Source organism: Vombatus ursinus, unplaced genomic scaffold (assembly GCF_900497805.2).
Source record: "Vombatus ursinus unplaced genomic scaffold, bare-nosed wombat genome assembly UNPS02014779.1, whole genome shotgun sequence".
Lineage (NCBI taxonomy): Eukaryota > Metazoa > Chordata > Mammalia > Diprotodontia > Vombatidae > Vombatus > Vombatus ursinus.
The window spans coordinates 43,461,156-43,476,979 of NW_020954557.1; the positions used below are offsets into that span (position 1 = coordinate 43,461,156).

Sequence of the window (15,824 nt, forward strand, 5' to 3'; positions counted from 1 at the left end):
CACACACACACACACACACACACACACACACACACACACACACACACCTTGTCTGTACCTTAGTTTTCAGCAAACATGGTTACTTAACAGACAACAAAATTCATCTTCCATTATGTCATCAATTCAGTTACAAATGACAAGATTTAATAGAATTTAGACAAGTAAAAGCATGTCCAAAATCTGACTAAGGAGTTAGCAATAAATGGCAGAGAAGGATATTTAAGCAATCAGAAAAGAAGAGGGAAATATCTGCTTTTTTTCTTTTGGTGGGGGGAAATGGAGGAGTGGGGGGATGTCTTTATACTCTGTCAGATGCTTTTATTCAGTCTGATTCACCTAGGGAGTTTCAATAGAGACCCCTGTAGGCTCAGGCAGTAAGTCAGCTTCTTGTCCTAATCCTACAGGACTTTCCTCTGGAGAATTAAAAGATAATATAGCTAGAGAGGAGGAAAAGCGATGGTGGTAGGACAATATACCTCAGCCCAAGCCAAAAAGTTTGCAGTATGCCATTTTAGGAGATGATGTAAATTACCCATATGTAAATTGTTATTCACAGCTTTGTTTGTAAAATCACAAAACAAAGCCCCTCAGAAAGTGCCTTCTTCCCATCCCTGCCCATTAGACTTTGTAAGACCTTGCCTTCTTTAGAACTTTCATCTGATTAATCTTGTACCTTTTCTTATTGTGACTCTACTTAATTCTACATTCTATTAATTATTTCAAAAATGTACTTAATACTATATTGTTTGCTTTTGTTGATATGACCTAGGCTCTAGTCCTGGAATGGGGAACTTATTACCCACTAATTAGCCCGAGGTTATAATTTTGTCATCTACAAAATAAGGAGGTTGGACTAAACCAGTGGTTTCAAACTCAGATTAAAACAGAGGCCACTAAACCATACACAAGGATTCTTATGGACCAGATACTTATTTAGTGTTAAAATATAATATTTTCTATTTATTTATCTATATTATTTAGTTTGTTAAAATTTTTAACAAAAATATTTTTAAATATATTGTTAAATATTTCTTAATTACATATTAGTTTGGTCCAGGCCACACTTGGGAGTGTTGTGAGCTTCATGTAGTCTCATATTTGACACTTCTGGACAAGACAATCTCCAAGGGTCCTCCCAACTCTAATAGCTTATGAAAAATTATAAATATCTTAATTAACATTTATTAAGGGTATGTTATTTGACCAATATGCTGTTTTCATGTTGTTAAACTTCTGTGAACATAGGTTTGTATTCCTTAGTTAGGTTTTCAACACTTTTAGGGATATTATGTCTTTTTTACTTTGTGTCTTCTCCTCCATAATATTCTAAACCAGAGCTCTAAATATAATTATCGCTAAGAAAAAGTCTACTAACTCAATTAGCAGACCTCACTATTCTATTGATAGTTCCAATTACTAGCAATCTTTTCAGGTGAATCATGCTTCAAATGATCCACTTTTTTCCAGCATTATTTCAGTGGTAGACATTCAAACCACTCAAATTCCACCCAGAAAAACAGACACTTTCTCTGAGGTTACAACTTAGAGCATTGAGGCCAGTAGTATTAGCCCAGGTCTCTCCTCCTCTAGTGTGTTCCCATGAGCTAGCAATTTTTTTCCCTCTAGAGAGAAAAGAAGCATTATGGTGACATATCATTCAGAACTGACACTAAATTAAAAGTGAACTGAAGGAGTGACACTAAATTACAAGTCAGCTAGAGCTCTCTATGATGCCCCTTTTCTTTTAATTTCAGTAGAACATGAAGACTTTTACAAAGAGAGAATGATGAGTTCCTTTTTTGTGCTTCTTCACGTTGGATCATAGGCTCATAGACTTATAGCTAGAAAAGATCATGAAAACCATCTAGATGAGGAAACTAATTTACTCAAAGTTACAAAGGTAATCATGAAATGAAATGAAATGAGATGAACTTTGAGCACAATTCCTCTAACTCCAGATGTATCATGCTTTGTGCTTTCCATACCTATGATGACACGTTAAATAAACTCACCACACCATAGGAATATGTATCACAAGTTTCAGAAACTGGAAGACTCTGGATAACTTCTGGGGCCATCCATGGAAAAGTGCCTACCAAGGACATGTGTGTTGTATGGTTATGGAACCGTGAGGCACCAAAATCACAGATCTGGGAAACACAAAATCATAAATCAACTTTGTATTTATTTCTGATCAAATAACAATGAGATCTTAAATTCCATATTTTAACAAAACATTCCTACCTTTAATACTCCATCAGCAGCTATGACAACTACAAGCAAAAAGAAAGAGAATTATATGACTATCAATCTCTTCTCTTTAAAGTAGCTTATTATTGATGATAACCTAAAATTTCTGTGTTCTTTATTAGTACTTATAATCCTGAGTCACTTGGGAGATTTACAAAAAGAAGAAAATAGTAAGGCTGTAATAAGGATTTTGCAAAGAAAAGGTGGCCTTGGTTTATAAACTAAAATACAGGAAATGAAAAGTCTACCAAGTCTTCTATTCATCACATAATGGTACTGCTCAGCAGAAAAAAAGAAAAAAGTACCAGATTAGCAGTTAAAGTCTAGTCTTAGTTCTGCCAGTAGCTACTTTATATGACTTTGAAGATGTCATTAATTGCTCCATGCCTAATTGTCCTCATCCATAAATTATATTTTTTTCATGTTGTATGTGTGATGAGGTCTAGCTATACCAGGTTCCTTCTGGAGCAAGGAGGAAAGAGGGAGAAAGAAACAGCTAAAATGACTAACAAGTCCCTAAGTACAGTCCTTAATGCCGTAGGAATGAACACTACCCCTTGTGTCCATACCTATCTAGCCTACTCATTACTGGTGTACTCAAAGGTTTCTGGGATTTGCTTATCCTACACTGGTACATTTTTGAAAGGTTCCAGCTCTTTTTGGACTCATGAGCATAACATAGTCCTGAGCATCTTAGGCTATTAAGTAGCCTTCACTTCTGAGGTAGGGATTGTTTCCTGGTACTATCACATATACTAATTATTTCTTTTCTGAGAACCAGAATTTATACTCAGACCCAGGAAGCAGTAAGTCGATTGGGTAATGTAGCCTTACATTCTTTTATGTATTTACTGAAGACTTGTTTATATATAATCAAGAAACCCTTTGGTTAGAACTGCTGAGTGTATGGCTATATCTTTGTTTCATGTGATCCTGGACCAGACTAGATAAATTACTTTTTTCCTCCAAATACATTTTAAGCTCTATAAGGGCAGTGGTTTATGTAGTATCCCTCTCTGTATTCCCCAGAGCTGTGTTCTACATCTTATGCATCATAAGGGTTCAATAAATATTTACTATTATTGATGAGGGATGATAATATCTCTAAAACTTATCTCCCAAATATATCCTAAGAATAAATCAAATGAAATCAAGAACAGATTAAATGAAATAACATAAGGCTGAAAAACTTAAATTACTATGTAATGACCAGACGATATAGGCAAAGACCTTTGTTATTCAAAAGAAAGATTTGGTTATCAATAAAATTATATTAAAACAGTTAAAATAAAAAGAAGAAAATGGGTAATTCTTTTCAATATTATGAAAAAATTTAAACAACTATTGAAATACCTAATACAATCCCTTCTACTGACAGATTTTTATGGAACCTCAGAAAAATCATGAGGTTCCCACACATTTAACTCTTGACATATTCATAACTCTCCCCTGAGACATCTATTCAGATTAATTTGCCAGGGGACAAGGCATGTATTGCACAAAGACATTAGCTGGATGGTTCTGGTATGATGATCACCAGTGAAATGATTAGCAGTGTTGACCTTTAAATGGTCATAATTAGTCTTCAAAGTTAATATGCTATTAAGATGAATGGAAGATCAAGCCTCACCTTGTGCTAGTATTTTAGCCTTGACTCAGGTTTAACGATACAACAATAGGCAGGTTTTTTTTCAAACAATCAAATTTTAAACATTCAAATCGGAAGAATTTGCCCAGCTTTGAATATAGACATTATATCTTGAGGAATACAGTCAAGATATTCAGGAAGATCTAGAAGTCAAATTTAGTTTTGATGCACACAATATATTATTATAAATTAAGCTTGCAAATAGGAAACTGCCATCTTCTTATTTCTGCTTTGTTGGAAACTTTTAATTCCTTACATGTCCATATCTAAACAATGCACATTTAAGGACAACAAGCAATATCTAGATTTCAACCAACCTTTGAATGATATTATGTTTTTCACTGTTGAGGCTAAGAATAGGGACACAATGAACTTTAATTTATTTTTCTTACAGAGCAATTTTAGTGGACTGAAATCACCAGGCAACTTATGGATGAGACTGACTTTTTTCCCTGTAAGTAGCCAAGAAGTCAAATTAAAAGGGAAGATTTCAAACACCTTGATTTGTTGGCCATCCTAAGTACACCCTAAAAATTTTGAGGTCATAATAGTGCTTTAAAAATTTGATATTTTCCACTGGAATCAAGAAACCCCCCTAATCATTTATTTTATTAAAAGCATTGTAAACAAAATAGAAAACCCATAGTACCTAGTCCAAGGGAGCTTATTTAGCAAGTACCAACATCACCTAAAACAAGGGGAAGCTAATGGTCAACTGAAAACAACTGGTGGATTGTGGTGTTTCATTTGCTTAATCATAAAGTGGCAGCTACCACAATAGCCTTTGCCCCATTTTTCAACTTTATATGTTTCTAGGTGAGAGGAAGGTATAATTGGAGATCACTAGCACTTCCCCCTGAAGGGAAGCTCCTCTACCTCACCCCACACCCAACCACATGAACACCTGTCCAAGCATAATATCTCATCGCCCACTAGAAGATTAAAGTTCTACTAGTTACAGAGGGGAATAGCAATTCCCTTGACAGAGAAGAAATATTTCGAAAAGACTATGCCATTGACAGAGCTATTGACGTGGGTAGATCAATGTTTTTTTTTTTTTAATAGGAAACCACCAAACTTCAGCTAGTTCTGCACAACTGAAAAATAACACCAATAAATTTCCCCTCAGACAGATTTTAAGTGATACAGTAAATGGATACTAATCCTTCAAGTTATTTTCATCACAACTTTGGCTCATACAAGTATGAGTGACTCAAAGAAAAACTAAAACCAAATAATACAAAAGTAACATGATTTTTCAAACAAGAATGAGCTCAGAACTATTAGTGCAGAAAACCAAGCTTCCAAAATGGCTTTAAGAAAAAGAAGATTAAAGCTACATAGCTACTTTACCATTTCTTGATTTGAGATCTCTGTGAATCACCTTGACTGGAGCCTCCATATGTAAATAGTGCATTCCTATTTGTTTGAGAAGGGGAAAAAAAGGATCACCAATGTTAGTTTCATGACATTGTGTCAGTACCACATTGCTTCTTTAAACAATGATGACAACAGCACAAATTGGATTTTTGTACCTTGTTATTCTATGATTGATGGAGTGGAGAGAGGAAATCATGGCACAGTCACATTGGTGTACTTTGATCTGTTCAATGTTGGATTATGATTAAAGGTGATATCTATGGGCACTTCACTTTTTTTCTGGGTTTTGGATGAATCTAAGCCTCTGTTATCAAAGTAATTGGTCAAAGTGTGACCTAAAGCTAAGTATCCTAGGCAATCCTTACCCTACTACCAGTAGTCCAAAGGTGCTAAATATGAACTAATCTATCCTGTGCCGAGTAGTATTAGTAGCAAGAATTCTAGAATTGAAGTCTGGAGACACTTAGGTTCGAATCCCATCTCCAATATTCATTTAAGTTGCCAAATTATGGTAACTTTATCTTTCTGAGTCTCAGTTCTCTTATCAGTCAAATGGAAATGATGATAGTATTTGTAATTCTTGACTCAGGATTGTTGTAAACATACTATGAAAACATATGTGAAGCACATTGTAAACCTTAAAGTCTTCTATACATATGTCTACTACTGTTGTTTACTGTTACAAATAATCAACATCCTTAATGTTTAGAAAATCCAGATTATTGACTGAATTTTTAAGGTTTCATCTGACTTTCTGAAGTGATCTAGATCCAGCCAGGGTTTCCTTTCCTCATATTCATTACACCTGGGCATTAAGAACAGGAGTAAGAATTAATAAGCTATCATTTACAAAGTAATTAATGCTTAGACAGAAATATATCATATATAATAGATATAAAGTATTTTGTTATTTTCACAAAGGCTTAATCTCTGAAGAAATTTATATTTAAATTTGAACAAAAATTCTCTTCTATATATTTTGGCTAAAAGTAAGTCTATTTAACTCTGTAAATTGAGCACATAATTAACAAATGAAGTTTTGATAATAAGGAATCCACTTGGTGTGGAAAAACCCAGATTTGGATCAGTTTCTCTGAAGTGATTTTTTTTGTTCTTTTACTGCCTGAATTTACATACTGTCTATCTCCACAGTATGTAAGTGCTCTGACAGATGTGCTATTTTTGCAAAATGCAAATATAAAAATAGAAGAAAAATTTCTTCCCCTATGTTTAAGCTATTCAAATATTCCCTTCATGTAAAGAGGAGAAAATGAGAGCCCAAGGAATACCTCCCTACTTATACAATTGCTCAAGTTTATATATCCCCTAAAATAGTGCTTTGTTAATTTTGAAAATTATGATTATATAAAATTATTTTTGTTGATATTTCTATTTTTTTAAAAACTATATTCTCATTATTAAATTGTTTTTGCCAGGAATCATTTTTATAGTAGTAAAAGGACAAATAAAATCAAATGACATTATGTATATAAAGTACTTTGTAAATCTTAAATGCCAACTATTTTATTATTTTTGTTAAAATTTATTTAATCTTTGATATTTCTGTATTTTAAAATATCTAAAAGCTATAGATAGAATGAACTCTTCTCAAACATAACAATTGACAAAGAACTAAAGACAAATTAAGAAAAAGGTTAATAATTTAAATGTTTTGAACAAAGATGAAATTATAATAAAGGAAGTCTCTCTTACAAATTTGAATGTCAAGACACAGGTCCTCCTCCCTTTTTTTTTTTTCAAATGGAATCTTTTGAATACAATATTGATTGCTTATTTACTGAGTGAATATAACACTTTTAATATTCTCAGGTTGTTAAAGAGAAATGCCTATGATTAGAATGTGCATTTCAAATCTTTCTCATTGAATTTGTTGCTTCTTTCTTACTATTATTGCTCTATTAATATATTAAGAGAAAAATTATACTGACAATAATTACAGAGATAAATTTCTGAAAAAATTTGCCAAGCAAAATTGTTTCCAATATTACAAAAAACAAAGACACATTTGTTATGGTGGTTACTTTTGAACTATGTCACACTTTATAAAGAATATGATTTTAAATACAAAGGCAATCATCATACTTATGATGGATCATGTTCCTAGATAAGATACTATAACTCCAATGACTCATGATAAACTTTATTTTTCCATAGTATAATGTTATGATTGGGAGTTAAAAAACCTGAACAAGAATTTGCTACCTAAATTTTATAGAAATGACAGCAAATACTATATAATCCTGTATATTGCAAAATGTAAATCTTATTATATCTACAGAAATAAGATAAATAACATATCAGTAATCAGTAATCATGGGCAACTAGGTCATTCAGTGGATAGAGTACTGGGCTTGGAATCAAGAAGAATCATCTTCATGAGTATCTGGCCTCATACACTTACTAGCTATGTGACCCTGGGCAAATCACTTAACTGTTTGCCTCAGTTTCCTCATCTTAAAATGAACTAGAGAAGGAAATAGCAAATCACTACAGTATCTTTGCCAAGAAAATCCAGAAATGGGGACATGAAGAGTTGGTCATGACTGAAGTGACTGAACACACACACACATACACACACACACACACACACACACACACACACACACACACCCACCAATCTATCCCACCAAATTATATTTAGTGTTACAGTCTCAATGTTTACTTATAAAAGTTTTTACTTTTTTTAAGCTCTACTTTTTTTTCTTTAAAAAAATGCAACAAATTTGAGATAAAATAGTACCTTTTCTAGGTTCATATTAGTTTTGGGGAAGATGTTGATATGTGTCTTTTGAGGAGACTTTTGTGGAAACTTAAGGTTACTTCATATTTTTAGAGAATTGACCCGTAGATGTCTATAATAAGTGTTCAAGATCAGGTTGTTGCTTTTTCTGTCTTTAAAAACAGAAAGCCTTTCTGCTTTCTTAAACTGCTATCTCATCAGAGAAGCGCAAGGTACCCATTCCTTTAAAATGTATGAGAATTCTTAGTTGCACTGAATTTTTCATCTTTTGGTCTCTCACCACCTCAAAGTATTGAAAATTCTTAAAGCTTTTGGCAGGTATGATGGTCAAATTCAAAGGCCCACGATGTTTGATCCTGAAGGTATAAAACCAAGTCTTTCCATCTAAGCTGTAAGTCCTACACATTTCCTTATAATAGTAGACTAAAGCCATGACTATAGTACTGTTTCTTCCCTTTTCCTCTCTATTTTTAGGAAATAATATAACTTTCTTTTATGGAAATAATGTGACTTTAAAGTATCAAAGTTGGTTTTCTCTCCCAGATACATTGACACTTATGGATTTAAATAACACAGCAGTTACTATGGTGAAATATTCCAACTCCGCTGCTATTGTTCAGAACATTTTTTGGAATTTTGAAGGGGAAAGGCCCCAAGAACCACGTTACAGTTACATATTACTTTACAATCCTGGGACACATTTCCTCTATCCAGTCAGTTCAGAGGATTTTGAACTAGCAAGGTCCTTAGACATTGTTTGGTCCAACCTTTAGCACAGTGCCTGTACAACATAGGTGCTTAATGAATGTTTCTTGACTGATGGCCAACCCTACAATTTTACAGATGAGGAAACTGAGGTCAAGAGAGGTGAAATAATATACATAAAATTACACAGGTTACTAAATAGTAGAGCTGAAATTTGAACTCAGACCCTCTTACTCCAATTCCAGTGCTCTTTTAACTGCCTCTTCCTATATTCCTCCTGGTTTGCCTAGTATTTTCATCCCTGCACTGCTGCCAATGTACCCAGAGGATCCCCTAGAGAAGGGCTGTGATGTTAGCTTAGAGCCAAATGACCTCTATACATAGGATTTGTGGGTTGGAAGAGGGGCTGTTCTGGGATAGCCAGAAGCCTGTAGCTATTCTCATACTTAAGAGAAGTTTATCAGGATGCAAAATGACCAGGTTCATTTGTGTACAATGGATATAACTGAATAATGTAAGTGAAAAAACTAGGTAAATCACTCAGTGGCAGGAAGGGGAAGCTTTCATGTTTACACTGCTGCCATTCTTATGTTATTTTGATAGGCTAAATGGGGTGGTCCTTATTGCAGCAGGACTTCTAATAACACTGTTGGATCTTTGCTTAAAGTTGAGCCAGGCCCTTTGTGATATCATATAAACCCACGGAAAGATGACTGTGATATTACAACAAAATGCTTTGAAAAGGATTAAATTCTGAAAGAGGATTCACCAGTTTTAGGTAAATTATCTTCTAGGCTTCAGCCCCAAATAGGATAATTCCAAAAGGAATGCATTGCTTCTGATAATCAATATAACTTACTTTTTTTTCTTTTGATGTGCAAATTTAGACAGCTCCACTCTAAATGTTCATATGGATTATTTGTGCCTGACCTGTGGTAGAGCCTTCTGAGTTCATATTGGTTTGATCACTGTCAGACACAATGTATATTGACTTCAACATGGTGATGTCATTTTGGTCCTCTTCGAGTATGAAGGACAACAACCAATAACTTACTAATCAAATCAAGGTAGGACTTGCTCCCTTTCCTGAATATGAAACATCATTAAATCTTATTTTATACAGATGAATACAGAAAGCTGCTACTTTACATAATGATAACAATTCACATTTATATGGCATGTGCCTCCCAACAACTGTGTAAAGCAAGTAAAGCAAGTATGATTGCCCCCATTTTACAGATGAAGAAACTGAAGTGTAAGGAACTTGTCCACAATCATAGAGCTATGAAAGGTCTGAGGCAAGAGTCAAATGCTTGTTGATGCTTAATTTACTATTTCTCCTCTTATGCCTTTAGATGAGCTACATAGAGTTAATTGCTCCAAGAAAATTTGGACATTGGCATCCTAGGAGTTGCTGGAATACAAATGTAACTATCGGCCTTCATTATTTAGGTCAAGTTGTTTCCAGAGCAACTTGGATAGTTATAAATAAAACTCCAAAAGGTTCACAGTTGTGAAAATGGAAAAAAAAGAGATAAAAATAAATGGAATTTGAATTACTTCAGAAAGCCTTAGGTTGTACATGAATTTATGAGGGAAAAAAAGGATTAGACATTTTATTGGCTAGTATTCTGGGGATTTTGTAGGTTAAAAATATTTAATTTCCAAGAGTGATTTCCAAGACTGTATTAAATATAAAATGGAATCTGAATTGTTTTTATATGGCAGAATGAATAATATATTTTCTAAAGTGATTCCTATTTTTAGCATATACCATGTATACAAAATGGGTAACCTAATCCAATGATAAATCAGTTTCTCCTTGGGCCTGAGTATAAACCAAGCCTCGCAGAACAATGGCATCATGGTTTCTCCATCTAATGTGTCAAGAAGTTAGAGTGGTAAGATTGTCAATTACCCTGTCATATGGTCCTGGGATACACTGAATTGTTGATGCTGGTTGGAGAGAAAAGAAGGATGTAAATGAGGAGATAAGGAAAGGAAAAGTAGAGTGAAAAAAGGAGAGCAGAGGTAGGAAAAAGAGAAAAGGAACTGGAAAAAGAAGACAGAGTGGAAATGAAGCAAAAACAGAAAACAAGTTTAAATTTTGTTTTAGGAATCAGTTGAGTGTTAGTATATTCATTCTGGAAAGGGAAAAGCATATTTTTCTCATTATGTTCTTATTTCAGGACAGGCTTAAAATCATAAAACACTCTTACCTTTAGCTACATCAGTGGCCCAAGTCATAATATGCTCCATATCCATTTCCTCACTTCTATTACTGTTTATGTAATCATATAATGATCCTAGAGAAGCATACTCTGAAAAAAAAGACATGTATATTAGAACCACAGTTGCTCTTCTAAACTTGAATTTGATGATTCAGAAACAAGTCTTGAACTCCTGAAATATGAAAGCAGAATTGAGCCCTATAGTAAAATGACTTAGCTAAAAGGCTTCATAGGTATATTAGAAAATTTAACAATTCACTATGCTAAAGTTTCTAAAAATTAAGGTTGTTCTAGAAAAATATCTCAAAGGTAAAATCCATTATTACGGACTTCACACAATAAATTTTAATGGATTTACAAGCAAAGAGGGGGAAAAATCTGCTACATAGAAACGAAAGAAATAAAATTAAAGGCTCCTAGAAGAGTATGTTTGAAATAAAGGTATGTATGCTAAAAGGGACATTAAAAAAAACTTGTATTTTCATTATACAAATTGTTAAATGTGTACAACAGAGCATATGTAAGATAATAATCAGACTAATTCTTGAAACACTTGTTTATGTGAAGAGGCAGAATAGACAAAAGGCAGTTCCTCAAATGAGACGTTTCTATTTTACCCTTCACAGTTTTAATGATTGTTACTTAACACTATCATAACACATAATTTCACTTTTTTCAAAATTGAAAAGTGTCTTTGCAAAGGGCAAAGGACATGAAATTCTCCACAAAATACTACTCCAATGCCTCATGCTGGTTTAATGGTGAGGGTTGGTTCTTAAAAGCTATACCTTTAGGATCTCTGTACCATGTACAGTAAGCTTCACACAGAGATCTGGTAACATAGTGTTTACTTCCCAAGGACTAATGTAGCTAAGTTCAGAAGGGATCACAGTCTCACAGACTGGCCACTAGGTCATGAATTCTTTGGCAATAGCAAACTATAAAACACAGAAAAAACATAAAATGGCTACCACACCTGTGCAAAGTCTCTATGCTTCTGCAGAGAGGTAACAGAGGTTGCTAAAAATCACACAATTTTTAGAACATCTATTAATATTAACTTAATTGTTGGTTCTCTAAATGTGAGATTTTTTTTCAGTGGACACATTTCTAGAGAAACTGAATCATCTCAATATTGGTATTCTCTCTATAAAAAGACAAATGGAAGTTGCCACTAAATGGAAGGGTATCTCACAGGTCCTTTTGGAGAGGCAAATAAAGGAATTGGTGGAGTTGGTCTTAATCAGGCTTCAACAAACATCTAGTAACATGATTTCTTCAGATGTTTCATCATCTCATATGAAAGCACTCTTGATGAACATTTATAAAAAGACCACAATGAAGATAATTGCATCTTATGAGCCACTATCTATTGCAAAATGAGGAGGGAGAAAAATTCTACAAAGAATTAATGAGAAACCTGAGATTTAATCAACATATATTTTGATACTCAGTGACTTCAGTGAAAAAGAGACTATGGAAGAGCTTGACAAAAATGTATTTATTTTGGGAAAGATGGCTTAGTAATAAGAAAGAATAGAGGCCAAACACTCACAGACTACAGAGAAGTCTCACACATATTTTTTCTTTACAGAATTGTGAGGCTCTGGGCATAGCTAGCATCATCGCCAATGAAACTGACCATATTTTAACTTACAGGAAACAACCTGGATTACTAATGTGGGAGTGTTTTCAATCAGCTTTCTGTGTATGTACTATCCACTTAGAACATAGGTGAATATTAATACAAATTAGAAGAAAGGATAAAAATGTGAAGATAGAGTATGCAGCTAAAACATTTCCAACCCAACCTATTTAAATAATCTATGTTAAAAAAAATGGGAAATGGACAAAATAGCAGACATTAATACAAATTCTGACTGTTTAGTAAGGAAATTTAACCTATAAAAAGCAAATGCCACAACGAGGTGACCAGAAGAGCCAAGAAACCTCCTTAACCAGCAAAACTTGATTTTCTTGCCAAGGGAAGAGATGTGGCAGGTAATTTTAACACAAGATTAAAATACAAATTTATTTATAAAATCTTATGGAAGAAAGGATAGTATGTAGCTATAGAAGTAGAGGCAAGTTTACCAAAAGTGTTACAAGTGATTCAGTTAGACCAGATAATACTAAGAGCATGAAATGGGGAGAACAACCAACAGATGAAAACTGGAAAAGATTAGTCAAGATTTTGAAATGAACTATTCTTTTCACTAATGACAATGAATCTACTATATTTGGACTCTAACATCTGCTTGAAAAATTAGAAATGTCACTAGAAATTGGGAAAAGACTAGTCCAAGTTACACAAGAGAGGTCTGTCTTGGGGATATCATAAGAAGTGGAGGCTACCAAATGACTCAAAAAAATTAAAGGAATTATACAAACCAGTAGAAAAGGAGATTGAGAAAAATCAATAACTATTGACTCATTTGCTTACTTTTCCATCTCTATGAACTATTTATGGACATAATCAAACACATATTGAGGGCATCTTTGAGAATATAGAGACTTTTTGATTTGCTTGGTTTTTTCATAATTTCAAGTAACAAGCATTGTTTTTCTCCTTACCTCCTTCCTCCAACTGAAAAAAAAGTAAAATAAAACTCTTGTAACAAATATACAGTCAAGAAAAACAAATTCTTCCATTGGCCATGGATAAAATGTGTATTTCACCTCTACATATTTAGTCCATCACTTCTCCCTCAAGAAGTAGATAGAATCATCATCAGTCCTCTGGAAAGCACCAAACCTTTGTGCTGTGCCAAAAACAGTAACCTTAGAGGTCAAAGAAATGTAGCCTGCAGGATTATGTAAATGAAGACAGATTCTTAGTCTGATTTCATCTCAAAAGGAGGTTTCCACTATCTTATTCCTTTGGTTCCACCTAGACATTCTGTGGGTCTGATGAGATTAACTACAGAGAAACATCCCTGTGAGAAAAGGCCTGATCTTGGGTATGAGACATCAAAGTTACTCCAAAATTTAGACATTCTCCTCCTTCCCCAAATCACCTGACAACCCGTCAGCCTCACAAATAAGGAAAAAGGCTGAGCAGCCTCACCTGATAGGCTTCTTTTGCTACCTGCCCTAAAGATGTTTGTTGTTTTCAGTCATGTCTGACTCTTTGTGATCCCATTTGGGGTTTTCTTGGCAAAGATTCTGGAGTGAGTTGCCATTTCCTTCTCTAGTTCATTTTACAGATGAGGAACTGAGGCAAACAGGGTTAATTAACTTGCCCAGGGTCACACAGCTAGTAAACATCTGCGCCAGATTTGAACTCACAAAGATGAGTCTTCCTGACTCCAGGCCCCGCACTTTATCCCCTGAGCTACCTAGCTGTGTAAAATCCTATTGAACTGTGTATCTCTCCATGTTTTATTAGAGTTCCTAGCCACCAAACAACTAACCATCAGCTGATGCTAATTAACTCTTTATCTTCTAGGTTTTCCTCTTGATTTATTGACTTCCAATCAAATGGACCTAGGTGGGAGGAATTACCCTTCAGGAGGATCTTAGATCTCTGGGTTGAGGAATTCCCTAAGAGCTGGTCATTGCATTGACCTGAGTTCTTAATTGTTTTTAATTTGTTTGTTTTTACAATGTTATTATTATGATACAAACTGTTTTGCTAATTCTGCTCACTTCACTTGGCATTTGTTTGTGTAAGCTTTCCTAGGTTTCCCTAGAACCATCCGTTTAATAATTTCTTATGGCATAATATATTTTACATTCATATGCCATATTTTGTTCAGCCATTTCCAGACTGATGGCCCACCCCTTTAGTTTCCAGTTCTTTGCCACCACAATAAGAGCTGATATAAATATTTTTGGACATAAGGTTCCTTTTCCTTTCTTTGATCTCTTTGGGGGTATAAGCCTAGTAGTGGTATTGCCAGGTGACAGGATATGTAGTTTAGTAACTTTGTGGGCATAGTTCTAAACTGCTTTCTAGAATGGATGCACCAATTCATAGCTCCTTCAACAGTGCATTAATGGGCCTCTTTTCCCATAGTCCTTTTCAGTATTTGTAATTTTCCTTTTTATCAACTTCAAATCTGATAAATGTGAGATAGAATCTCAGAAAATAGGTACACTTTTACAAATAATATTCTATAGCAGACCACATCTATATAGTCACACTACTGATTAATTATTGTCTTGTGAAAGAAACAAAAGACCACATCATACTTAATGTGCGTTGACTATAAGAAAGCATTTGAATCGGCAGAACAAAATGCCGCTTTAAAAGCTTTCCTTGAACAATGTGTCTCCCATGCACATGAAAAATTCTATGAGATTCTTTGAAAGATTATGTGAGGCATAAAATAGGGGCACATATGCTCACCCAATGATGCTTGCCAGGGTCGTGCAGTCTATCCAGTAGACAACAGTAAAGTCCAAATGGAAAACAGATTCTCTATAGATGATGAGGCCCCTCAGATACTGATGGCATCAAGCCCCTAAGCACTGCAAAGCCTCCTAACAAAATCCATAAGTACTCAAAAGAGTTTAGATTAACTGTCCATAAAAACATCAAGTTCTTGAAGAATGTCTATTGTTCTGATGATGCTATACAATTATATGAACTCTTCATATAACTGATCTATCAGTATATACTCATATGTACAGATACGCATACAGCATGTCCCAGAAGTCTTGCCACAATTTAAATCCCTGGATATATATGTATGTTCTATACATATAGATATAATACCATCATAAAATGATGCAAATAAACACTCATATATAAACACACACAGGCACAATAAATACTGGGATGGATACCAGTTGTAGAATTGAATAGGAGGAAAAATGACTGGATAGCCTAAGGGAAATGGTGTAG

The 15,824-nt window shown here is 34.2% G+C and overlaps 1 protein-coding gene across 3 annotated transcripts in view; it reads right to left on the reverse strand.

Moving 5' to 3' along the window:
- MAP3K20 (mitogen-activated protein kinase kinase kinase 20) overlaps positions 1–15,824 on the reverse strand; it is a 222,411-nt gene that overhangs the window by 101,899 nt on the left and 104,688 nt on the right. For all 3 annotated transcript variants that reach the window (XM_027865834.1, XM_027865835.1, XM_027865836.1), the window contains exons 4-7: positions 10,964–11,065; positions 5,252–5,317; positions 2,245–2,273; positions 2,013–2,150 (exon numbers count right to left, since the gene is read on the reverse strand). In XM_027865834.1, coding sequence (XP_027721635.1) covers positions 2,013–2,150; positions 2,245–2,273; positions 5,252–5,317; positions 10,964–11,065 — 335 coding nt within the window. The remainder of the gene's footprint in view (positions 1–2,012; positions 2,151–2,244; positions 2,274–5,251; positions 5,318–10,963; positions 11,066–15,824) is intronic.